The 27,918-nt window shown below is 41.0% G+C and overlaps 1 protein-coding gene across 3 annotated transcripts in view; it reads left to right on the forward strand.

The window, feature by feature from the left end:
- The window catches only part of PDE4B (phosphodiesterase 4B), a 439,551-nt gene that overhangs the window by 216,626 nt on the left and 195,007 nt on the right, over positions 1 to 27,918 (forward strand). Inside the window, exon 1 of one of the 3 annotated variants that reach the window (XM_069738210.1) lies at positions 27,176 to 27,656. The exons of the other annotated variants lie outside the window; for them this stretch is intronic. Within the exon in view, the coding sequence (XP_069594311.1) occupies positions 27,610 to 27,656 (47 nt within the window). The 5' untranslated portion in view covers positions 27,176 to 27,609. Of the gene's footprint in view, positions 1 to 27,175; positions 27,657 to 27,918 lie in introns of those variants that run through there. 3 annotated transcript variants of the gene reach the window in all.

The raw sequence follows: 27,918 nt of genomic DNA on the forward strand, positions 1-27,918 counted from the left end.
TTTTGCATGTGGTGAAAAAACGCAGCGTTTTGACGCATTTACATGCGTTTTTTCAACGCATGCTGAGAAATGTGTGACAGCTGCCAATCATCAAAATAAAGTAAAAAACCCACTATAAACAGAAATAGTTAGGGTTAGGGGTAGGGATCATAACCCTAACCCTAAAGGGATCCTAACCCTAACCCTACCCCTACCCCTAAGCCTAAAGGGATCCTAACCCTAACCCTAAAGGGGTTAGGGTTAGGATCCCTTTAGGGTTAGGGTTAGGATCCCTTTAGGGTTAGGGTTAGGGATAGGGTTAGGATCCCTTTAGGGTTAGGGTTAGGATCCCTTTAGGGTTAGGATCCCTTTATCACCTTTATGGTGGGGGGGGTGGCATATCAGTGTGTTTTTTTTTTATAAAAACGCATGCGTTTTTAACGCAAACAAACGCATGTGCTTAAAAACGCATGCGTTTACATAGACATCAATAGGTTTTTTTGCATGCGTTTTGTTGCGGCAAAAAAAAAAACACCGCAAAAATTACTACATGTTGCATTTCTGCAACACAACGCATGCGTTGCAAAAAAGCGTCAAAACGCATGCAAAAAAACGCATGCGCTTTTAATGTTAAATATAGGGGAAAAAACGCATGCTTTTTTTGCGTTTTTTACCGCAAAAACGCCAAAAAAAACGCAAATGTGAAACCAGCCTAATTACGTATATCCCTAATGTAATATGTTTATCAGCACATTGGAGAGTATGAACACTTTTGCAAACATGCTTTTATTGCTCCAATGCATCTCAAATGAAAAATGAAGCATCTTCGCAAACAGCCTTGTTTTACAAAATCTATCGTTTTGTGCATACAGCTCTGTCTGATCAGTCACGACGGCGGCTCTACTTTATCTGCTTCTTCTTCCACTGTTGGATACCAAGAAAAGACATTGACTAACACATAGATACAGGATTTGATTGGTATCTGTAGCCATGATGACACATTGGTTTGCATAGGAGCTGTGGACACAAAACCAACATTTTTAATCAAGGCAATTTGTTGAGTTTTCTCTTTATTTTAATTTGTAATGAAACAATAAAGGAAGTTGCAAAAGCATACGTAGCCTTTAAATCTATTATTTACTAGAAAAGAAAATGACATGTACAGGATAGACCTGTTCCTCAGGCTTCCTACGAGTTGCACCAAATCTATAGAACCGCATGCAGGATTGTTTAAATGCCACCATATCTAACGCTTGGGTTAGAATATTAATGAGTCAGTGTTTTCCCTCAATTAGACTGCACGACCCAAAGTCTGTGTCATGATGATAAAAACATATATAGATTTAGGAGCACCTAAAAATAATAATTGTTGACTGTACAATTATAGTCTCGTCGTGTAGTGTTATTTGCTGCAATTTATTGCAAAGAATATATGGAAATACATTGAAATGTAAATATTTGCAGTTTGGAGCAGGTGGTTACAATGAGGCTCCTAAAAACTAGCATATATTGGTAGGATGCCTCCTGGTGGAGACTGTAGTACATAGCAAACCTAAATTTTGCACTATTTTATATTGGAAAATGTTTGCATAGATGAGGCATGCTTTCTGCAGATTTCTCATTTTTTGATTTATGCACTAGGCGAGGTGCAGACATCCCATTAGTGCCACTGCACGTGGGTCTAAGTGAAAGGGGGCCACTACCACCTCCAAAGCAGCAAGAAGCCTCAGTCACAGACTTAAAGTATGTGCACACGTTGCGGATTCTCTGCAGATCCACAGTTTTTTTTGCGGTGCAGAAACACTGCAGATCTGCAATTGATTTACAGTACAATGTAAATCAATGAGAAAAAAAAAAGCTGTGCACACTTTGCGGAAAATCTGCTGCGGAAACGCTGCGGTTTAAAAGAAGTAGCACGTCACTTCTTTTTTGCGAATCTGCAGCGTTTTTGTACCCATTCCGTTATAGAAATCCGCAGGGGTAAAAAACGCAGCAAATCTGCAAAAAAAAAAAACGCAGAAAAACCGCAGCAAAAACGCACAAAAAACGCTGCGGATCCGCACAAAATCCGCAGCTGCGTTTTCTGCCAGAATCCGCACCAGAAATTCCTAAGGCTAATCCGCAACGTGTGCACATAGCCATATTATTGGATTGCACAGAGCTCATACGCTCATGTGGCAGGGCCCTCTTCTGTCTGCTCTAGGCATAGGGTTTATGATTCTGAAACGCCTCCATTAATATAACACTGGATACAGGTAACACAGGTTGTCCCCAGTGATAAGAGGCAAGAGAAGAGGACTGCGCTCCTCCTCCTTTCTCTCCATGCATAGGTCACAGAGTGTGCTCACAACACTCTCTCCCATTATAAGTCAATCATGGTCTGAATATGGCTTCAGGTGCCCATTATAAGTTAAAATGATACAGAATTAGATGGAATCTAGACACACAGACATCAATATTAAGATAGAAAAATAAATACACATATCATATAGATAGATATGGGCTGGATGAAAAGATGGGTAGATAGATGATAGATAAATAAATAGATATATAGATAATAGACAAATAGATGGATAGATAATAGATAGATGGAGGATAGATGGATAATAGATAGATAATGAATAGATAGGTAACACATAGGTACTAGTTAGATTAATCTTTATTAGGTACATTTATGAAATAGATATAAAATAATATAACCCATAAAGCAATAATTATAGTCAAGTATAATGATGACATAACCTGTATAGAACAACATGCAAATCCCCAATAACAGATGCCAAGAGCTAGGCATGGACTTTGAATGTAGCCTGTGTCATTTGCATGATATTTGCACATTAAAACAAACCTCATTTAAGTATAGACCACACCTGTCTGCAGTCTAAGGGTATGTGCACACGATGCGGATTTTGCTGCGGATCCACAGCAGTTTCCCATGCGTTTACAGTTCAATGTAAACCTATGGGAAACCAAAAACGCTGTGCACATGCTGCGGAAAAAAACACGCGGAAACGCAGCGGTTTACTTTCCGCAGCATGTCACTTCTTTCTGAGGACTCCGCAGCGGTTTTACAGCTGCCCCTATGGAAAACCGCAGTTGTAAAACCGCAGAAAAATCCGCAGTGGACCTAAAATACGTGTGCACATAGCCTTATTGTCCTCACAGACCCCGTATCACTTGCTCCCCTCCAGAATCTGAGGTTTTCCTGTTGCAGGATAAATATATATTTCATGGCACAAACAATAACCGTGCACCAGATATTTATCTCGATGTGTTCTCCCGCATAATTTGCTTTCTAATGGAAAAAAAACATAAGGTCTGCGGTATCAGGCTGCTAAGCAACAGAGTTAATCTGCGCTGCCCAGGAGAAGAGACCTCCACATATTCCATGGAAAAGTCCCAATGATGATGATTGCTTTATTTTGTCTGTTTTTTGTGTTCCGTTGCAAAGACTGAAAAGGACGATGCGAAGACCTTAATGAAGAACAATATTTTCTCCAACCACAGAGAGGAAATCTATTAAGCTTGTGGCAGTTGTTATATCGGCACAAAACAGAATCATCTCCTGAAATGTGTGAGGCCCAGCAGAGAAATATCATCACGTTGGGGCCTATAATCCAAAAAGTATGCAATGTTGTGACGTACAATGGAAAGTGTAAGCCAGATGATAATTAAGGGCACATTCTCCTACACTTGGAGCTTATTACTTGATGCCCACTGAAAACTGTTTAGCAAACTTTTAATGTTATGGCCACCAGAGGGCATGGGTATAATAAAATGCAGCACCATCTGGTGGCATGTAACTGGAAAAGCTTTGTATATCAACAAACCTTTACCTATTATGTATTTCAAGAAAATACTCCATATAATTTATAGAAAAGGCTTCTCTGCTTATGACAGAGGGATATAAAGTCACTACAAAGAGCCTCCTTACTCTGGAAGTGTCAGTGTGTATCCATCTCTTGCATGCTAGCCCCTTCATTTACTTGCCCTGGAGGCAACAGCTGATCACGTAGTGTCCATCAATGGGACCATCTGGGAGTAACATCCCATTGGGCAAAATCAAAATAGGGTTGTATCCTATACGACGCAGTTTCCACATTTATTGGTGCAGAGTCGCAATGATGGTCCGTGGTTTCAGCTAATTTTTCTCCTCCAAGTTGTCAATCTCAACCTTTTCCTGTTCTTGGGTCTCCTATAGATATGTAGTTTTCTCTCTGGATGTAAAAAAATCTTTGATGGTTCTAGGCATTAGCAGAATTTCCCTACTTTCTTTAGTAACACATTTCCATAGACGGTAGACCCTCATACTGTACAGAATCAGTGGGGACTTCCAAAAATATATGGCCCGATCCAACATAGCTGGGTCTCGTGGAAGTTGCCCTTTTTGATGAATACTCCTAAATTCTAACCTAACACATAGGATTGAGGCATTTCTTCCTGTGAGTAGGAAAACAGATCTATAGAACAGGAGTGGGGACGAGGTCTATAAGGACAGCCAAAAAGGGTCTGTAATTGCCATAGTCTAGCACTGAAAACGAAGGCAACTATCCTATAGCTTGTAGATATCATGACACCCCTTTAATCCTGGTGTTTTTTTGCGAGCTGATCCTTATGTCTAGGTGTGTTTTACTTTTTCTTCATTATGATTCCCATCATGGAAGGATTTTTCAATGAGTCACACGTTACTCTCTGCTTCTTGTCATAACACAACCAAGCACTTAGAAATACAAAATGTACTAAAAATATAAAATGACAAGATTGAATTTGAATTACACCCTCACCCCCACAAATGAATATATATTGAATCTAGCATCTACAGCTTCCATTTTCCACCAGTTTCATTAAAACACATCGCACATCTACTATATCTAGAATGTCTTCTATGTCTGAGCCATGAACTATACTCTGTGATCTCCGTCGGATAAAACCCTATTTGCGCTTTTCTCTCCTACAGTATCCTCTATGGACCATGAAATAGAAATACGATAACATTTCTTTACACCAATATGGTCTGTAATGTTTAAACTTGCCATTTACAATAGTTTTTAATCCAACAGTTTGGCTTTGGAAGATCTGGATAGGACTTTTTTGGGGGGAAAGTTACCTTCAGAATTCATATTTTGGGATTCCCAGTAATGCAGTATTTAACATACCGTAATCTGGCTTCACATTGGTTTACCGGATCAGACGTAGTCTTCAAAACATGATCCAAACATCATAACTTCAGCTCACGAATCCGGATATGAGCAGAAAAAAAATCTACTTTTGTATTTAACAAAAAAAAAAACCAATTGTTTCCAAGAATTTTTGAACTTTTAAAAAGTCTCAAACAACAAAGGTGCTGATTTCTACCTTATCCCTTCCTGACAAGAGGTAGAGCTTAGGCTTCTTTCACACTTGCATCGGTACGCGGCCGTCGCTAAGCGTCGGCGCGACGTACCGACAGATGTTGTGAAATTTTGGCACAACGTGGGCAGCGGATGCAGTTTTTCAACACATCCGCTGCCCATTCTAAAGTCCCGGGGAGGAGGGGGTGGAGTTCCGGCGGCGCATGTCCGGTAGGAAATGGCGGACCTGACGTACGAAAAACGTTCCCCTTGAACGTTTTTTTGTGACGACAGTCAGCCAAAACACGACGCATTCAGTGCACGACGGACGCGACGTATGGCCATATGTCGCGATCCGTCGGCAATACAAGTCTATGGGAAAAAAAACGCATTCTGCTGGCACATTTGCAGGCTGCGTTTTTTTTTTCCCCAAAACGATGCATTGCGACGGACGCCAAACGACGCAAGTGTGAAAGTAGCCTTAGTGTTCCTGATCTCCTATTGCACATTGTCAAGATAGTCTCATCTGAACTATATGTAGGAGAAAAATGGATGATCTCCTACGACACTTAAGGAAACTTATTTACTGTATATATGTTAGCGCTATATAAAAATAAAGATTATTATTATTATTATATATTATGCAGTTTTGATTGCAATATAGAACTGGATTAGATCAACAGGAACAAGAGACAATGAGAAGACTTACTGGGATTTTTTGTCTATTCTCTTGTTATTTTTATATAGGGATTCTTGACTGGAGTAGCATTTCTGGCTTGATGCATCTCATTCAGAAGAGGCGCTGAATTTATTAGGTGGAGTGTTAAAGAATTTGGCACTTTTTTTCTCCAGCAAGAGCATAGACTTACGCCATCCTTGATGAATCGGCTCCAATGCCCCCATGTTCTACACCTATCTAACTGAGGATAGGATTGGCGGGGGGTGTATTGTGACTCTGACACATACATCTAATATGACTGCACGTATAAGTACAGTGGTCAATTTTTATGTTAAAATAATGACTTATGTCCCATTTAATTGTATATGGAGGGCATTAAAGTTTTTCCAGTGTAGAAAAAAATGTTATCAGCCTGCACAGAACCATAGCATATTGTCCCCTCTCCAGGAATGTTAACGCGAGATCTCACAGTACTGTACAACAATACATAGAACTCGTGCATTAAAATAACTTGGCTAAACAATCTGCAAACATTGGAAAGCTGATGAGCTCTGGGAGAGGCTTAGCCGCTATAGGACAATCTAATACACAAAAGACGACTTCACCGGAAGACAGTGTCTGGAATTCTGCACTAATTAATCTCATGCTTATTATACACATCGAGGAGCAATTATTACTTACCCAGATGTACAATTCATGACTATGTAACAAATCCAAATTTTCCTTTTCTGGATCCTGGGCTGGCTTTTAAAATAACAGTCCTGCAAAATCAGTCACGCTGTATAAAGATGAAAACAAACCCAGCTCCTATATTGCGGGATGTTCATGGTCGATTTTTTCTGTATAATGCAATAAAGCAGAAAATCAACAGCTACACAGATTGTATCTGACTCGTGCAAGTCATAAGACAGTTGCCTTATGTTTACTAAGGTGCTGAGCAGCAGAACATCTCCGTGTGAAACCAATGGCTGTAGTCTTTAGGGGCACACATGCCTCAGGCTTTATAGCCTGGACGTAGGCAACTGTATGGAAATGTTATTTGGTCTCCTCTGTTACTGTTGTTAGCACACCACTCTGTGTGATGCTGATAATTATGTTCTATACGGTATAATTATTAGTACATTGAACGACAGTTTAATATTTGGGGGTCCCAACATGAGATATCATACAAGGTACCGCGCAGCTAACCTGCTTAGCAGCCAAGTGAGCTCTCTCCTTGGAATCTTAGTTTTGCATTTAAAGGAATAAGTTACCAGATTTTAGACTCAAACTATTCTCACCATGATGGATTTTAGGAAAAGACCTTTTTAAGTTGCTAGCTATTACTCCTCAGTAACACAGCATACCTTAGAAAAATTAGTTAGAAAAACTTTGAAATTGCGTTTCAAGTCCCCACTAGGCATTACAAGACCATCCAAGTATCCCTTTGAGACAATCTGTGATTCATCCATGGACTTGGATGACACTTTCTATATAATCCACAGTCCACTACAGAGTCTTGCATTGCATAGAGCAGAAGAGAACAGGCACATGCATAGTATGTTTTCCTATGTGTCAGCGCAGCATTATTTTCTGTTTTGTGCATCTACTGGTCTTGCGCTTTCTTCCAGGTCTTCAAAAAAATAAATAGTGTGTGCACATAGCAGAAATCAATTGTCTGACCACACAAGATAAAACCTATTGCTTGTGCGCCCTCTTTGTATTGTTTTTCTGCACTGTGCAACATTAGACTTCAGTGAACTGTGGATGACGTAGGAAGTGTCATCCATTTCAATCAGTGGACCAAGTGTGGCTCCAAAGGATCCTTAGATGTTGGGTGGTGCCCAGCAGACATGTGGAAACCAACAATTTGCATAATGTTTTGCATAAGAGTTTGGGGACTGATACCTATTGGTGTAGAAAGGTTCATTTTCCAAACATATAGTTCATCATGGTGGGATTTGTCTATGTTGGTAAAACCTGGTGACTTGTGTAATGCCGCCGTAGCGCCATATGCAGTGAAGAGGCAGTGACCCACAAAGTTCAAACACAAAAGTCTCTTTAATGTGTTACTTCACACATAAAGGTGCATAGAATTTTATAGTACATGACGTCAAAGTTCAATACACACAGTTGCATCTCGTCTCCGTGCCCGTTTCATAGCACTACGCATCATATGGCTTTTAGATTGCAGTCCCTAAACACTCCTCCTTGTCCAGTATCCATGGGGCAACCGCACGCCATATTAGTCTCCAAACACATCTTCACATGTTGTAGACACTACACACGCCAGTCCTCCTCTAACTAGTTCCAGTGGGTGTCCTGCACCACTGTATCACAGACTCTTTACTCACACAGCCGTACATAGCCCAGGATATCCTCCGGATAGCAGCCGAGCACCATATCCACCTGTTTGCAATCGTTACACATGGCAGTCCTCTTTCAGGCATAGAACATCCACCTTCGGTACACCTTCGGGCACAGGACTGTCCACATCCGAGACCAGTTACCATGGACGACTTGCATCGCTGTATACGCTGCGGGTGCCAGGCTATTCAGCTGCCATAGCTGCTGGCTCCGCTGTCCTGTACTGCTTCACACACACACAGCCAGGGCTCTGCAGGCCTCTGCTCTACACATCAGCACACACCAGACTGACACTGACATTGCACCTGACCCCCCCATACCCTTTATTGCTGGGTTTTTCAACAGACAAACCTGTGGCTTCCAGCCACATGAAAAACCTGGACCGATAATCTGTAACTGCCATGCACACCTATGGACTTCACACAGTTTAGTCCATATATTTTTGGACAGAGACAACATTTTTCTAATTTTGGTTATAGACTTTACTACAATGAATTTTAAACAAAACCAATTCAGATGCAGTTGAAGTTCAGACTTTCAGCTTTCATTTGAGGGTATCTACATTAAAATTGGATGAAGGGTTTAGGAGTTTCAGATCCTTAACATGTCACCCTGTTTTTAAAGGGACCAAAGTAATTGGACAGATTAAATAATTGTAAATAAAATGTTCATTTTTAGTACTTGGTTGAAAACCCTTTGTTGGCAATGACTGCCTGAAGTCTTGAACTCATGGACATCACCAGACGCTGTGTTTCCTCCTTTTTGATGCTCTGCCAGGCCTTCACTGCCGTGGTTTTCAGTTGCTGTTTGTTTGTGGCCTTTCTGTCTGAAGTTTAGTCTTTAACAAGTGAAATGCTGCTCAATTGGGGTGAGATCAGGTGACTGACTTGGCCATTCAAGAATATTCCACTTCTTTGCTTTAATAAACTCCTGGGTTGCTTTGACTTTATGTTTTGGGTCATTGTCCATCTGTAGTATGAAACGACAACCAATTGTTTGCATTTGGCTGGATCTGAGCACACAGTATGGCGGCTCTGAATACCTCAGAATTCATTCGGCTGCTTCTGTCCTGTGTCACATCATCAATAAACACTAGTGACCCAGTGCCACTGGCAGCCATGCATGCCCAAGCCATCACACTGCCTCCGCCGGGTTTATGCATGCCTGCGCCATCACACTGCCTCCGCCATGTGTTACAGATGAGGTGGTATGCTTTGGATCATGAGCTGTACCACGCCTTCGCCATACTTTTCTCTTTCCATCATTCTGGTAGCGGTTGATCTTGGTTTCATCTGTCCAAAGAATGTTCTTCCAGAACTGTGCGACTTTTTTAGATGTTTTTAGCCTTTTTATTCTTGATGCTTATGAGTGGCTTGCACCGTGCAGTGAACCCTCTGGATTTACTTTCATGCAGTCTTCTCTTTATGGTAGATTTGGATATTGATACGCCTACCTCCTGGAGAGTGTTGTTCACTTGGTTGGCTGTTGTGAAGGGGTTTCTCTTCACCATGGAGATTATTCTGCGATCATCCACCACTGTTGTCTTCCGTGGGCGCCCAGGTCTTTTTGCATTGATGAGTTCACCAGTGCTTTCTTTATTTCTCAGGATGTGCCAAACTGTAGATTTTGCCACTCCTAATATTGTAGCAATTTTACGGATGGTTTTTTTCTGTTTGCGCAGCTTAACCCCTTTCTGACCTTGGACGGGATAGTACGTCTGAGGTCAGAAGCCCGGCTTTGATGCGGGCTCCAGCGGTGAGCCCGCATCAAAGCCGGGACATGTCAGCTGTTTTGAACAGCTGACATGTGCCCGCAATAGCGGCGGGTGAAATCGCGATTCACCCGCCGCTATTAACTAGTTAATTGCCGCTGTCAAACGCAGACAGCGGCATTTAACTACCGCTTCCGGCCACGCGGACGGAAATGCGTGCATCGCCGACCCCGTCACATGATCGGGGGTCAGTGATGCTTCTGCATAGTAACCATAGAGGTCCTTTAGACCTCTATGGTTACTGATCCCACCCTGTGGTCGGCACTGATGATCGCTGCTATGTTGCAGAGCCGATCCAGTTGTGCCAGCTTCTAGTCTCCCATGGAGGCTATTGAAGCATGGCAAAAGTTAAAAAAAGTAAAAAAAAATTGAAAAAAAAATAAAAAATAAAAGTTTAAATCACCCCCCTTTCACCCCATTCAAAATAAAACAATAAAAAAATCAAACCTATACATATTTGGTATCGCCGCGTTCAGAATCACTCGATCTATCAATAAAGCATTAACCTGATCGCTAAACGGTGTAGCGAGAAAAAAATTCTAAATGGCAGAATTACGTTTTTTTGGTCGCCGCGACATTGCATTAAAATAACGGGAGATCAAAAGAACGTATCTGCACAAAAGTGGTATCAATAAAAACGTCAGCTTGGAATGCAAAAAATAAGCCCTCAACCAACCCCAGATCACGAAAAATGGAGACACTACGGGTATCGGAATATGGCGCTTTTTTTTTTTTTTTAGCAAAGTTTGGAATTTTTTTTCAACACTTAGATAAAATGTAACCTAGTCATGTTTGGGGTCTATGAACTCGTACTGACCTGGAGAATCAAAATATCAGGTCAGTTTTAGCATTTAGTGAACGTAGCAAAAAAGCCAAACAAAAAACAAGTGTGAGATTGCACTTTTTTTGCAATTTCACCACACTTGGATTTTTTCCCCAGTTTTCTAGTACACGACATGGTAAAACCAATGATGTCGTTCAAAAGTACAACTCGTCCCACAAAAAATAAGCCCTCACATGGCCATATTGATGGAAAAATAAAAAAGTTATGGCTCTGGGAAGGAGGGGAGCGAAAAACGAACACGGAAAAACGGAAAATCCCAAGGTCATTAAGGGGTTAAGGATGGCTTGTTTCACCTGCATGGAGAGCTCCTTTGACCACATGTTTACTTCACAGCAAAACCTTCCAAATGCAGCACCACACCTCAAATCACCTCCAGGCCTTTTATCTGCTTAATTGAGAATGACATAAGGAAGGGATTGCCCACACCTGTCCATGAAATAGCCTTGGAGTCAATTGTTCAATTGTCCAATTACTTTTAGTCTCTTTAAAAACAGGGTGGCACATGTTAAGGAGCTGAAACTCCTAAACCCTTCATCCAATTTTAATGTGGATACCCTCAAATGAAAGCTGAAAGTCTGAACTTCAACTGCATCTGAATTGTTTTGTTTAAAATTCATTGTGGTAAAGTCTATAACCAAAATTAGAAAAATGTTGTCTCTGTCCAAATATATATGGACTTAACTGTACATCTCCATGCACAACCTGGGGAGAGCACAGAGCGCCCCCTACCTGTGACACGCGTCACTGCCTCACACTTGTTATATATTTAAGTGTGTTCGTATACCCACTCTAGGACCCACCTTCCTTTTAAATTCACTTGGTCTTATGCACATTTAATAATTCACAATCCTTTTACTTTGTGTTTGAACAGCGAGGACTATTGTGAGTGCTCTCGGACCTATTCTATTTGTAGACTGTGTAGTTTGACCCTTCTCTTTACACAGTGTATGTACACAGTAAAGAATGCTTCAATTAAAGCACGGCAATGAAACAGGGAACCCCGTAAAACTGCTATATTACAAGGAAAGTAATGCAAGCAGTACTGTGGTTTTACTATATATTTATGGTTCAGGAATGATATACTGCCGGATGTCTCAAGACTAAAGATATTTTATAAAGGAGAACTCCAACAAGGAGGAATAAAGTACTTTTTGTGAACAATTTCTTGTCATCTGTAAACCATTACGTATCAAGCTATACTACAATATGCATCGCCGTAGGGGTAAACTCTTATGGACAATGGTTTACATAATGACTATGCTGCCATAGCAAAATGTAGGCCCCATGACAGCCGCTGTATGACATTAGCACACATATAGCCACCCATAATAATAACCCATTTTCATGATTTGAGTACACGTTTGTTATATTGCAAATGTGGAGACTACATCTTTGTGTAGAATCTCGCCTCTTTTTCCATCTCATAAAAAGATCGCATAGATCATATATAAGATATGCCATCACTTTATGATTAGTGGAGATTCGGTCTCTGAAATTCTCCCCAATTCGGAGAACAAAGAGTGATGCATCATGGGTATACTGCCATGTATCCTTTTAATTTTCCCCTGCGCAGAATCTCCTTGCCACCCAGCCGTGCAGTTGACTGCAGTCCGCGCTATACATTTCAATGAGGCAACGTTGCAGCTGTGCATGGGGAAAAAATAGTAAGGGGATAAGTGGACCTTTCATTCTCCGGATCGGTGGGTGTCCCAAAGGTTGGACCCCCATTAATCATAAAATTACAGCATATCCTTGTAATGTGTCAATATGTTTTGAGATAGGAATATGCCAAGACTAACCTAGGCTTGGCTAACTCTCACCAGGAGCCCGGTAGTCGCCGTCTGGTCTGATTCTCTTGTACATGGCACCAATGACCCCAGGACAATCAGTGCCACAATATACACCTCTATTCATCACAAGGACAGACTTTTTTTGTATCAAAACATTTGTTAATAATACATATTTATTTGTATGTAAACGCCATGAAACAAGCACTGGTTGTTTGAGAAATGCGGCTGGAAGAGAAGTACGTCTTCATTACATTCAGAACAATGGTGCATTGCAGCTCAATGCCAGGCTGCCGTCCAGGAGGGAGATGAGAGGCGTGTATTTACAAAACAGTGCCAGGCTCACCCCTCGGATAATGACTACCCCATCACTGGTACACTCAAGCCTTCCTGGGGACAGAATATCTGCTAGTTAATAGTTGTAACTGGTATTTGGTCTGTTTGGGGTAGGTTGTTATTGCTGTTATTAACATTGGTATTATAATAATTATTGTTGTCATTTTCTTCATTACTTTTGCTTAAAATTAAAATATTACAGGACTTGACCACGAAGGAGATATTAATGATGTAGACTTAGACCGGGTTATCATTATCAGATCCCACCCTCCAATCGATCACCCAGGGGGTTCTGTGGTATACCAGCACCATACACTGCTTACTTCTAGCTGATCAGTGGGGATGTCAGGTGTTCTAGTCCTACCGATCAGATATTAATGACCAGTCATCGATATGTAGGACTCTTGGACAACCACTTTGTCAACAACTTTGCAAAACATCTACTATTATGAGTATAAAGTTCTATTAGACAACTATATATACTACACTGATGCATCTGCTCCTCCATGGTTACAGCCTGAAAACAAACCCAATGTGTAGTCTGACGCTGTAGTCATGACTCCTCCTTGGCACTGGAGAGACATTTGACGTTATACAAGTTTCTAATATTAATACACAGCATTTTGTATACCCTAAGAGGCCCAGTATGTACAAAGACTGTGAACAAAACACAGCAGTTGCAGAGAGAACACCCACTGAGCTCTAAACCTGCAGCTCCTTAAAGTAGACATGTCCTGGTCTTTGGGCACATACATAGAATAAAAATATTTTTATTCTATGTATCAGATTGGCAGTACATTATTCATGTGGGTAGATGAATGCCTTAACAGCTAGCTTCAGAGGTAGAGTATGCAGAGCCTTCAAATGGGGCGTCCAAGCCAGCATTTAATATACAGAAGAATCAGTATGTCGCATATTTCAGAAGCAAAGTGTTTCCACAAGAGCTCTAATTGGCGGTCCAGCTTTATAAGCGGCTCCTAGGAGGCATTTTCATCGATTTTTCTGGTAATATTCCAGAAAGTAACTTGTATATTGTGTTCCAAAATATGACTTCTGAGTCTTTTCATCCCATCCTGCTGAGTCTCACTATGTCTCGGTTTTCTGTAATCTGTTAGAAATTACACCACAAGGTCTAAATTGGCAGGAACACAGTGCAATTTTTTTGCACGCTGACCGGGCTCTTTGTTTGCAAAATTGTTTAATTTTTTTTTCTTGTCTAGAACTTCCAATTTCCAATATGAGAATTGGAATATTCACGTTATAACGATGTGTAACTTTGGTTGATTATTTTTCGGGTCCCGGGAATAGGCAAAACACTTTGGGGAAGAAGTTTCAGTAATATTGTAAGGTGTCAGTAATTTGTCTCTGACATTTTACCTGCAGATATTCTAATAAAGACTTTTTCAGGCTAGAAAGTAAAAGTCTGCAGTGATTGCAGATGAAGACTACTGAATCTTGACAGTAAGCAATGCACACAATGTCACAATTCAGCAGTCTGCAGTCAAGTAGAGTAACTGCAATCTTTTTCTTTTTTTTTTTTAAATTAGTAAGGGAAATCACCCTTCATATAGATAACATACAGTAGGGACAGGCAAATAAATCCGATCTGTAATGTAATTACCCTGCAAACAGCTCCACTTATCTCAGCCTCTAAGATCACTGTCAGTATGACACGGAGGGAGGAAGAAGGAGCGATCACTCAGGAAGGAGAATCTTTTCATAGAGCAGCGCATGTTCTGGATGTCGTGGCACATCTCTGCAAACCCATTTATTACAATACAAAATGTGTAATACTTTATTTCACCTCTGGTGGTGCTGCAGGGAAATTTAGCACTTGACAGATTATTCTAAATATTATTATTATTATTCATTTATATAGCGCCATTAATTCCATGGTGCTGTACATGAAAAAAGGGGTTACATATAACATTTACAGTAAACAAATTAATTTACATTGACAGACTGGTACAGAGGGGAGAGAGGACCTTGTCCTTGCGGACTTACTGTACATTCTATGGGATAATGGGGAGGAGGTCGGGGGGAGCAGCAGCTCGGGTGGTGGTGAGGCGGTAGCTCCGCTGGTGGTGAAGCGGCAGCTCTGGCAGTTGGTGACGCGGCAGCTCTGGAAATGTAAAACTATACCCACAATTATGGCTGATCTCCACCGGTACTCCGGAGATGGCATTGCTCTCCATGATTCCCGGTTCGGTGAGATCCCAAAAAAAGGACATCCTCAAATTTTGTCTAGCGGCTGCTAGAACGGTGATCCCCCGCCGATGGCGAGACCCGGTTCCCCCCGATATTGTGGAGTGGTTTTCAGAATTTGAAACCATCTTTAGGATGGAGGAAATTGATTCAGACCTTTCACAGACAAGGGTCTCCTTTTTAGGTATCTGGACTGAATGGATTCTATTTAAAGATTCTGCTCGTTTACCTGAATACACCTGTCTATTCTACAGTCGATTACTATGCTACTCTTCCTTTCTTTTCGTGTTCTCATTTTATATTTCTTTTCTTGAGCCCCACCTACTCGGGCTCCCACCTCTATTTCCTCTTCTTTCAATCTCCCCCCTGGGTGAGCTGTTCACCTTCCACCAGCTTGGTGTGATAGGTCTATACCATGATTTATCAGTTACTTTTATAATGATACTATTTGCGTGCATGTCTCGCTCTAGGGGACATGGGCGAACTGATTTTAGGTATGCTTTATTTTATTCACGGTAAGGAAATTCCTCGCCTGTTGCGGGGGCAAGGAGTTATTGCTTATACGTTAAAGATACCGTAGTCATTCTAGAGGGTTTACTCCCTCTAATTTTTTTTTTTATTCTTTCTCTCTTTTATGTAAGATTTATGCAAGGTTTGTGAACGAGTGTTTTTTGTGTTACTCTTCTCGAATTGTATATTATAAGAAAAAGTACTTTGATCATTGACGTAGTTTTCAACTACTGTTTTTCTTGTAAAATTCTCTTCTCTTTAATAAAAATATATTTAACCACAATTATGGCTGATCTCAGAAGATCCCAGAAATGTGAGAATCTGTGGGAAATTTTTAAAACAACTATATTGTCCAAAAGGGACAACCTTTTTAAAGATGCAGTTGTCAGATGATTGTATAAAGAAATTTGGTGACTTTAATAGTCAGACAACTGTGGATTTTAGCCCCCAAATCCATAGTTAGCAGAAGGAAATTGATTAACTCAGTTAAGTATTGGACATTGCTTGTAAGTCTGGCCCTCTCCGTAGACTATGGCCATGAGGTCTCAACCGTCTTATTAATCTTACCCACATGATTAAGTAGCCTGGGCATTATTCAAATCTCTGTGCTGACATTGAAATGCTAAGATACATAGTTGATCGCGCTCCATTTATTCAGTGCAATGTTTTGTAATATTAATTTAATTGTGGTTCAAGTTTTGTAGATTAAAACCTTCTACTTTCCATAGTGAGAACATAAGTAGAGCCTGTGAATAAGAGGTGTCTATTGTATCTACTGAGTCAGGATTACATCTGTTGGGTGCTTTACATACTTTCCAGAATGATCATCCTCCCATTTCCTCTTTTTCTATGGTATGGTTCTTGTGGCAAGACTGAGCAAGCGGCAGCAAAATAACGTGACTAATGTGGAAGTCATCATCATCCATATAATATGACCTACATGGTCACCATCATAATAAACCGAACATCCCAAGAGAATACCAGAATCCAGGGCTACCCTCAAAAATCTCTGTGCCCTGTACAAATGGACAGAGCCGCAAGTTACCTCCTAACATTGTCAGCAAAGAGAATCTAAAACTGTATTTTTACAACTTAAACTGAACATCTCTATGGGCTGTATGCATGATATGCCAGCAGTGACTAAACCGTATACTGAAATATATGCCAGCAGTGACTAAACCACACACACACACACACACACAAAAAATAAATAAATAAATATATATATATATATATATATACTAGCAGTAAATAAAAAATATATACTTGCAGTGAATAAACCGTATATTTAAATATATGCAGCAGTGAGTAAATCGCACACAGAAATATACAGTAGCAGTAAATAAACCATATAAAGTGCACAGACAATATATACAAGTGCTTCTCACAAAATTAGAATATCATGAAAAGGTTAATTTCAGTTCTTCAATATAAAATGTTAAACTCCTATATTATATAGTCGTTACAAGCAGAGTGGTCTATTTCACGTGTTTATTTCAGTTAATGTTAATGATTATGGCTTACAGCCAATGAAAACCTAAAAGTCATTATCTCAGTAAATTAGAAGTAGGATTAAGTTTTTGACACTCAGTTTTTAATTCCACGGATTTCACATTTTTCTCTTTTAGTAATTGTCATAGAAGAACTACTTTCTATCAATGTGTCCCTCACAGTCACTGACTCACCCAGATAGTATCTTACCATGATATCCTGTAACTTGCGTGGCTATAGGGCAGGTTTGGGCGATAGCAGCAATTATGGCACCTAACATGCGCTATGTGGCGGCACTTTGTACAAATGCCCTTTCTGTTTCCTATATTATCTGGCTGTAAATTGGTGTCTAGCTCGGAATTGTAAATAGAACCAGTGTTAAATGCTGTATTTTCAGTGTCACAATGAAAGAAAACCAGTTATTATGTCACAGAGCAGTGAGATGTACATTGTTCCCAGAGCTGCAAACAACATGCTAAAGAAACGCAGCATGCGAGGGATCTTTAATTTACTGCTGCAGTTAACCCTCCCATTGCCAACAGACCACGTAAGACCAGTATGTCTGCACTTCTGATTAATGGCATCAAGCCAAAATCGAAGTCTCTGAATGGGTGCAGACACTTTTCAACCATTTGTTATTGCTCCAGTCCATCTAAAATAAAAATGAGGGAACTTTGCATACTCATGATTCCAACCCTTACCGTTCCTATGCAGTCTTATTTGTTTTTATGGTTACAGAATATACACAAACTGTAAAGTGCCCGTACTTGTTAGCTGAATATTCCTACCCTGACGCGCCCATTCTACTCTACCTGTGGATAAGACATGCAGCTGTGACACGTCTGGAGACACTTTTCTTGACAGAAACTAGATTTGATGTTCAGATTGTGTCACACTGTATTTCTTTGTGGACTGTTCATTGGTTGGAGCCTAGAACACCTTTGCACCAGTGACCCCATGACACCGCTCCTGTCAATTGTTGACAGTTCAGTCTTATCGTGGGAACCTTGTCTAAATGTAAATTACTGTCCACATGAATGCCCACATCCTAGGATCTCTAAAGATGGTTCTGGATGTTGATGGCGACTTGAGGCCACACAACTGTGCCGCAGTGTAAAGTGTATAAAGGGAATGGAGAAAAGGAACTTTGATATTTCTAATCTGCGATAACCTGCAGTAGGAGAAACTGATATTACTAATGACAGCTTGCATATCTCTGAACTACAGTTACCCTTGAGATAATTAAAAGATCAGTGTAGGAATGTGTCGGCACCCGCCCGATGACATCATCGCCTTATCATGACTGAAGGATGATGTAATAAGACAGGTGTTATCACACTTGCACCTACCTCTGCTCCTATGTTGCAATGTAAAGCTTATGTAGACCTGTTCTGATACCTATTCAGGTGACTGATTTACTTTCTAGGCGTTGTCTGTCCTTTAGCCTAGTTGTGTCACCTCGTCGCCTTCATTTATTATACGCTACCTCCTACCACACTACTGGCCATTGTTGTAGCCTTCCCAATACAGACGTCTGCACTCACTTGTCTACTGGATCACTATGCCATCTGGCTTAACCTGTGGCTTAAGTAATAGGTCCTTTTCTGATGATACATTTCCTTGTTTTATGTGATTCTTTCCTTGCTCCTCTCTCCCCGTACCATCCCTGTCTCTAGTATTTTTGTGGTTCTCTTCTACTCTCTCCACCCCTCTCTCTATTCTTGGTTCACATTGCTTTCTGCCTCCATGTCTCTATCCTTGGCTTATGTTTTCTTTCTGCCTTCTCCTTTCTTTCTATCCGTAGCTCATGCCTCTTTCTGCCCTCCGCATCCTTCTATTTTTGTCTCCATATCTGTTTGCATCCCCCATCTTTCTCTTTATCCCCAGCTCACGTCTCTTTCTGCCTTTTCATTTCTTTTTATTCTTGGCTCATGTCTTTTCCACCTCCCATCTCTCTATTCCTAACTCATGACTCTTTATGCCTATCAACAGGGATGGACACAGACAGAAGTGGGCCCTTGTGCAAGAACAGAATATAGGCTCCTTTTTGTGTCTAAGACAGGCTCTGCCTTTGAGGTGGAAGTGGGCACTGTAAGGCTAGATTCACATTGCGTCAGAGCCATCCATTTAATGTATCCGTTAAACAGATGCGCTAACGCTGATGCCCAAATTCACTTTTTTCTACGATTGCGCTAACGCATGCACTAACGTATGGCAGCATTGCGTTGGCATGCGTTAGTAATAGAGGTCTATGCACGGCGAACGCGTCCATTCGCTGTGCGTTAGACCTAACATACCCGAAAATGCGGTAGACCGCGTTTGAGGGTGCGTCACAAAGTAACGCATCATCACTAACGCATGCCGATTTTCACATGCATTATGCTAATGGATGGCAATAGGTGCATTAACGGATCCGTTACATTGCGTTAGTGCCGCTCAGTAACGGATCCGTTAAACGGATGGCACCTAACGCAATGTGAACCTAGCCTTACCTATTGGGCCTCTTTTCGGCTGCACGAGTTGCACTGTCTCAGTCTCAGACATAAATGATGTGTCTACCCTTGCCTCTTTATTAGTGATGAGCGTGCGTGCTCAGATATAGTGTTATCGGAGCATGCTCGGGTGTTATCAGAGTATCATGGGTGCTTGAGTAATATGTGCGAGTCGCCACGGCTGCATGATTTGCGGCTGTTAGGCAATCACCGCATGTATTGCTGCTGTCTAACAGCAGAGTCATGCAGCCGTGGGGACTCAAACATATTGCTTGAGCACCCACGATACTTGGATAACACCCGAGCATGCTCGGATAACGCTATATCTGAGCACGCACGCTCATCACTACTCTTTAGCTCTCGCTCTCTCTATTCCCAGCCCACATCTCTCATTGCCTTCCATGTTTGTCTCTTTACTGACAGCTCAGATCTTTCTGCCTTGCTGTCTCTCTCTCTATATATTTTCAGCTCATATCTCTCCCTGTCATTTCCATCACATTCTCTATTTTTGGCTCATGTCTCTTTCTGCCTTCCAAGTTTCTTTTTTTTAATGCACACATCTCTTTCTACCTACCCATCTCTCTCTGCTCATATCCTTCTGCCTCCTCATTTCTCTCTCCTCTGCTCACATCCTGCTGCCTCCTCATCTCTCTCTCCTCTGCTCACATCCTTCTGCCTCATTTCTCTCTCCTCTGCTCACATCCTTCTGCCTCCTCATCTCTCTCTCCTCTGCTCACATCCTTCTGCCTCCTCATTTCTCTCTCCTCTGCTCACATCCTTCTGCCTCATCTCTCTCTCTCCTCTGCTCACATTTTTCTGCCTCATCTCTCTCTCCTCTGCTCACATTTTTCTGCCTCATTTCTGTCTCCTCTGCTCACATCCTTCTGCCTCCTCATCTCTGTCTCCTCTGCTCACATCCTTCTGCCTCCTCATTTCTCTCTCCTCTGCTCACATCCTTCTGCCTCCTCACCTCTCTCTCCTCTAAATCTGAAACTAAACTCCAGTTATGTGGAAAATTGTCGGTCTTTGTAGTGCTAATGTGGAAACATTAAATTTAAAGCAAAGGTATAGCCACACCTGTATAAAACAAGTAATCTAACCACCTCTGATGACAATAAAATGCAAACATGCTAGGCAAGGATGCCAATGGAGTTGTGTTAGTAGAGATGCCCATGAAAGAGGGCAGGAGTGCGACAATCTATTGATGAACTCAAGGCAATGGTTGCCGATTGTGCCCCATCACCCACAGTTTCAGATTCTAATCTGGAACGCGCCACCAGGGCAGCGGGGTACTACCGGATCCGGTCTTAAAGGGAATGTCACGGTGGCTGCGACCCGGTCCATGGCCCTGGGCGCCCAATTAAAGGGAAAGGTCTTTAAAGGGATTTGTAATGTCTATTGTTCGTGTTGCCACCTGTGGTATTTGGTCAGTAGGGACCGACACTGCTTAAAGGGGTCCTCTGGGGTGATGTTGTTGCAGCAGCAAGATGGTAACGCTTTCCACAGGTGAAGCGCGGTCCCCAGGGCTCCTAAGGTGTGTGGCAAAGATGGTGTATGCCGACGAATAAGTGGAGGACACAGAGTTTGCAGTCTTTTACCTGGTTTACTGATGGTAGCAGTCCTCAGTCCAGGGTACCAGGTGTAGGGTACCTATAGTCCGGCTGGCTTGGAGGCAATAAGAGATCCCACTTCAGGTGAGGTCCGTAAGCCTTTCCTACTTGCACCAGATGGAGAGGTCCCTGCCGCTTAAAGCTTGCTGACAGAGTCCCCTCTCTCCTGTCCTAAGACAGATGTCTGTACGATAGGCAGTTTGAGCCTGTTTATAGGATCTCTAAGATGACCCGGCTCTTAGGGTTACTGCTTCACTTCAGACTTGTTACAGGCAATTGACATAGAGTACTATGCCCTCCGAGTCTGTTGCGCGTCCTGGAGAACAACATGACCTCGGGCTCCCGGTACCTCGCTTCTGTGCTCTGGCTCTGATGGTGTCCTTCTGCTGTTCCCCTCCTGAGCCTTTTCCTCTACTGTGCTTCTTCCCTCTAAGCTCCTCACAATTCAACTCTCCTTCTGCTTCTCACTCTTTCCTGGGGTAGCCGCTTCCTTGTGGCTGCTCGGCCCCCACATCTGCTCCAGACATCCTTCTACTCTCCTCCTGGAGACCAACTGTCTCCCTCCACTGTCTCCCTCAAACTGACTGGCTCTTCCTCCAGACCAGGATACATAAAGTGTAAGGAAGCTCCCTGAATCTGGGTCCTGAGCTCCCCCTCCTGCCTAGATTTAGATGTGTTGAATGTAAGTGCCTTACCTGATAGAAAGAATCCCCCTTGCCTCCAAGCGTGACATCACCCTCCCTGAAGGGAAGGCAGCATCACTGCAACAACCGGTTACCTGGGGTGCTGCAAATCCATCACCCACATAACTGGAAGCTCATCACTTTGTGCAGACACTGAACATGCATGGGCTGGCACAAAATGTCAGCTCTGAAGCAAGCAGAATAGTGAATAGCAACAACGTATTGGAAATGGATAATAAGATTTCTTAGCTCATATTTATCAGAGTCAAAGATCTGTTATTATGAATAAAAAAGATTATTCGGCATTTGGCTTTTCAGTGAGACACCCCTGATATGCGGGAAATACAGTCATTTAGTGCAAAGTGCGTATTTACCCGACGTCATTAATACAATAGTTTATAGGATAACAATCTCTCACCGTAACTTCAAGAGTGCAGCATCTTGTTACTCTTTAAAAAGCCCTCCCATCAAAATTTTTATCCTCTTAACATATTGCAATAATCATATTACAGTATACAGCACTGTGTACTTACAATTGCTAATTTTGCTCTTCTACCCAGCTAATTCTTCTGTTTTCCAGTTAGGCTTCTTTCATACTTCCGTCTTTCAGCTCCCGTCACAATCGGTCGATTTTTGAGAATGCAGGATCCTTCAAAAAAATTTGCAGGATCCTGCATTTTCTCATAGACTTGTATTAGTGACGGATTGTAACGGATGGCCATCCGTTTCATCCGTCATGCACTGGATCCTGCGGAAAAAAAACGGTCCATCGGGCAGGGAGAACGTTCGGAGGAACGTTTTTTCTGCACGTCGGAAAATCGGTCAGCGACACATCCTGTGCTGCCCGTCACTGGCTACAATGGAAGCCTATGGGCGCAGGATGCGTCGCTGACTGTGAAAAGCAGGAATCCAGCGACGGGTCCCGTCTTTTCAAACTGAGCATGCGTGGAAGAATTTCCCGTCAGGGCAATTCTCTCTCGCTCGCTCTCTTTGTCTTTTTACTATTGATGCTGCCTATGCATCATAAATAATAAAAAAAATAGAAAATCGCAATGTTCTCACCTACCAACGTCCTGCTCCGCGTCACTGATGCTCCTGGCAGCTAGCGTTCCAGTAATAAATTGCGAAATCTCGCACTTCTCGCAAGATTTTGCAATGTATTACTAGGAACGCTAGCTGCTGGGAGCATCGCTGCGCGGGACGCCGGTAGATGAGAATACTGTGATTTAAAAAAAATTTTTTTTTTACCTGGATTGTGTTGTGTATGCGTTTTTGCAGTGGAAAACCTCTGCGAAGATGCATACACAACAGGGGCACATAGCCTCGACGGGTCCGTCAGAAAGACGGGCCCAGTGCACACGTTTTCCACAATCTGCACAGGATCCGTCATTTCAGCGTCTTGACGGTTCCTGTGCAGATTTGGAAGACGGAAGTGTGAAAGAAGCCAAAGTCTATGACATCACATGATTAAAAACTGACTGGGTGAATGAGCTATGAAGAAACAAAAGGCTAATTTTTCCTGTATGACTCACAGGTCACTGCAAAAGTCCCTGGCAGGGGAGAGGAGTGGTACAGTTGGGTTAGGAGTCGAAGAGGGGAATTATAAATGGAGGGACAAGAGACTTCCTGTTTATACATAGAGCAGAGAAAATAGAAGAATTAGCTGGATAGAAGTGCAAACTGAGCAACTGTAAATACACAGTGCTGTATAATATGATGATTGCAATATATTAAGAGGATAAAAACTTTGATTGAAGGAGTGCTTCTTTAAAGGAACTGTCCGGAATTTATAGAGAAAATAAGAAAGAGCCAGGAATGTGTTAAATATATATAAAATAATGATGGTGTGTCCGCGGTGTTGGATGTTTTGATCTCTCCGAGGTCATTCATCCTTATGTTTATGGTCCTTTTACCAGGCATTGCTCCTAATAGCCAGTTTCCTACTCCACACTGATGAGGGGCAAATACCCAGAAACAGCTGTCTGTGGATGGATACCATGTTTTGGCATAGGTGGTTTTCCTTTTGGATGCTTCCCTTCCCGTGGTTGCTCCTTCCCGGTGAAAGATCTGGCTATTTATTGCTTGCGTTGAGAAACACGTGATGGTGTCTCCGCGGCTTTTTTACATGCATTTGCATATTTCCCATAAGGGATGGGGGCAGTGTTCTGGAATCACTGCGTTGAGAAACACGTGATGGTGTCTCCGCGGTGTTGGATGTTTTGATCTCCCCGAGGTCATTCATCCTTATGTTTATAACATTATAAAATGAACATAATTTACCAATTCAACCCCTGCTACTCCATATCACAGCCAGTCCTGCAATGATGATGTCATGGCCATCACTAATATAAGTGTGCTGCAGCCAATCACCCACCTAAGTGTCGTACATTGTGTAACCAATGCAGCCAATCACTGAGGTCAGGGTTTGGCTACATTGGTGTCTCAAATAATGGATGCGACATCTTCACTGCCCATGGCTTAAAGTTTGTGGTTAAACAATTAACTTATTTTAGGTTTACTGCTGCAGTGGAACAATTAGAATACTAGGTATATTAGATATATTAAGTATTATAGTAGCTATATTCTTATACATAGGGGGCAGTATTATCTAATATATAATTGCCTAGAATACTACTTCCTGCAATTTGTGCCAACTTCCGTGGCTTTGTCCGGAGCTAATGTCCGGAGATAAGTGACGTCAACAGTGTCCAGTGTCTGATTGGTTGCCGCCTGCTGCGAGCGACCAATCAGAAACGTGCCGTACTGTGACACACTCCGCCCGCCATTTACCAAAAACTATATATATTTAGTTGTGAAGTGGTTCAGTGACATTTTCACACCAATTTTGAACTTTTGTTTGGTGTTTTCTCCATATACTGCCTATTATTTTTGTTCTTTCTTACTATTATTTATTAATTGTATTATTCTTACATTTGAATAAATAAAGTATATATGGATTCTAGACTCCCGATTCTTTAGAATCGGGCTGCCATCTAGTAGTAGTTATATTCTTGTACATAGAGGCAGTATTATAGTAGTTATATTCTTGGACATAGGAAAAGTATTAAAGTAGTTATATTCTTGTACATAGGGAGCAGTATTATAGTAGTTATATTCTTGTACATAGGGGACAGTATTATAGTAGTTATATTCTTGTACATAGGGGCAGTATTATAGTAGTTATATTCTTGTACATAGGGAGCAGTATTATAGTAGTTATATTCTTGTACATAGGGGGCAGTATTATAGTAGTTACATATTCTTGTACATAGGGGCAGTATTATAGTAGTTATATTCTTGTACATAGGGAGCAGTATTATAGTAGTTATATTCTTGTACATAGGGGGCAGTATTATAGTAGTTACATATTCTTGTACATAGGGGCAGTATTATAGTAGTTATATTCTTGTACATAGGGAGCAGTATTATAGTAGTTATATTCTTGTACATAGGGGGCAGTATTATAGTAGTTACATATTCTTGTACATAGGGGCAGTATTATAGTAGTTATATTCTTGTACATAGGGGCAGTATTATAGTAGTTATATTCTTGTACATAGGGGGCAGTATTATAGTAGTTATATTCTTGTACATAGGAGCAGTATTATAGTAGTTATATTCTTGTACATAGGGGCAGTATTATAGTAGTTATAGTCTTGTAAATAGGGGCAGTATTATAGTAGTTATATTCTTGTACATATGATCAGTATTATAGTAGTTATATTCTTGTACATAGGGGGCAGTATTATAGTAGTTATATTCTTGTACATAGGGAGCAGTATTATAGTAGTTATATTCTTGTACATAGGGGCAGTATGATAGTAGTTATATTCTTGTACATAGGGAGCAGTATTATAGTAGTTATATTCTTGTACATATGATCAGTATTATAGTAGTTATATTCTTGTACATAGGGGCAGTATTATAGTAGTTATATTCTTGTACATAGGGGCAGTATGATAGTAGCTATATTCTTGTACATAGGGGCAGTATTATAGTAGTTATATTCTTGTACATAAGGGGCAGTATTATAGTAGTTATATTCTTGTACATAGAGGCAGTATTATAGTAGTTATATTCTTGTACATAGGGGCAGTATGATAGTAGTTATATTCTTGTACATAGGGGCAGTATTATAGTAGTTATATTCTTGTACATAGAGGCAGTATTATAGTAGTTATATTCTTGTACATAGGGGCAGTATGATAGTAGTTATATTCTTGTACATAGGGGCAGTATGATAGTAGTTATATTCTTGTACATAAGGGGCAGTATGATAGTAGTTATATTCTTGTACATAAGGGGTAGTATTATAGTAGTTATAGTCTTGTAAATAGGGGCAGTATTATAGTAGTTATATTCTTGTACATAGGAGCAGTATTATAGTAGTTATATTCTTGTACATAGAGGCAGTATTATAGTAGTTATATTCTTCTACATAGGGGCAGTATGATAGTAGTTATATTCTTGTACATAGGGGCAGTATGATAGTAGTTATATTCTTGTACATAAGGGGCAGTATGATAGTAGTTATATTATTGTACATAGGAGGCAGTATTATAGTAGTTATAGTCTTGTAAATAGGGGCAGTATTATAGTAGTTCTATTCTTGTACATAGGAGCAGTATTATAGTAGTTATATTCTTGTACATAGGGGCAGTATGATAGTTTTTATATTCTTGTACATAGGGGCAGTATTATAGTAGTTATATGCCTGTACATAGGAGCAGTATCATAATAGTTTATATTCTTGCCTATATGAGGCAGTATTAGTCTTTATATAATTCATTATTGTCTAAAGCTGTTTCTTGCACTTTTTTTTACCATATTCACTGCATTAGTCCTGTTACTGTTAGTGCTCTTGCAAAATACAAGGCAGTTAAGGGGTTACATAAAAACACTTAAAATGAAAGTCCTTTTGAAATGGCTAATCACATTTCAGCAGATAGTTTTATGTTTGCTTTCGCTGTAGCTTAGGCAGTGACGAGAGCTCGGGGAGCCCTTGGCGTTCAGCGCTGTTGTTCTATAGGTTTTGTCATTCAGGAAATCTGATCTCACGTGTTAGGTGTTCCTGAGTTTTCATTCAATAGGTTAAATAATCTAGAACTAGTCAAACAGGACGTACAGCAGCTACTGACACGATGTGGAGTGAAGAAATGAAATTTTACTTGACTAATCTTAGTCATGTGGACTTTGGCAGAGGACCTCAAAATATGTCTCGCTCTTTACTTTTAAGGCTTGTACCTGGAAAAAGAAACAAAGGCTTTGTTTGAAAACAGAATCCTGAATTCTTTCTAAACTCCTTATTAGCCGGTCAACGGAAAAGGATTTTGTGCTGAACAGATTAGAGACGGGACCAGAGAACCTTCTGTTTTAGCTGGAGGAACAGGACTTTTTGGACCGCTGACACCTCCGTACACTTGATTGTGAATGGTATTCATTAGCTCGGAGCTAAAGATTCCTAGTACAGGGTGGGAGGGCAGGACGGAGAACGAGAACTACCCCTTGTAAAAGCCAAGCAGCGCAAGTACGGAGACACATCAGCCATGCTAACAGTTAAAGAGTTTCCAAGTCGGCGTCACTCGTGGATATGGTACGTGTCTCTTATAGAATAAGTCTTGTATGGAAAAAAAAAGTTTGAGAGCACTTGAGATACTTAAAATGTACAGATGTAGTAGAGCCGATATTGTTAGGGCTGATTTGACTGTTTGGTTTCGTATAATAATACAGAGTTGTAAATCAAACAAATTCACTATTGTATCTGTAAAAGGAAATTCCAAAATGAAAATCGTATCAGCATTTTCGCTTATGATGTTGCACTTTATTTATTTTATTGTGTTTTGTTACTTTTTAGT

Source organism: Ranitomeya imitator, chromosome 8 (genome assembly GCF_032444005.1).
Source record: "Ranitomeya imitator isolate aRanImi1 chromosome 8, aRanImi1.pri, whole genome shotgun sequence".
Classification (NCBI taxonomy): Eukaryota; Metazoa; Chordata; class Amphibia; order Anura; family Dendrobatidae; genus Ranitomeya; species Ranitomeya imitator.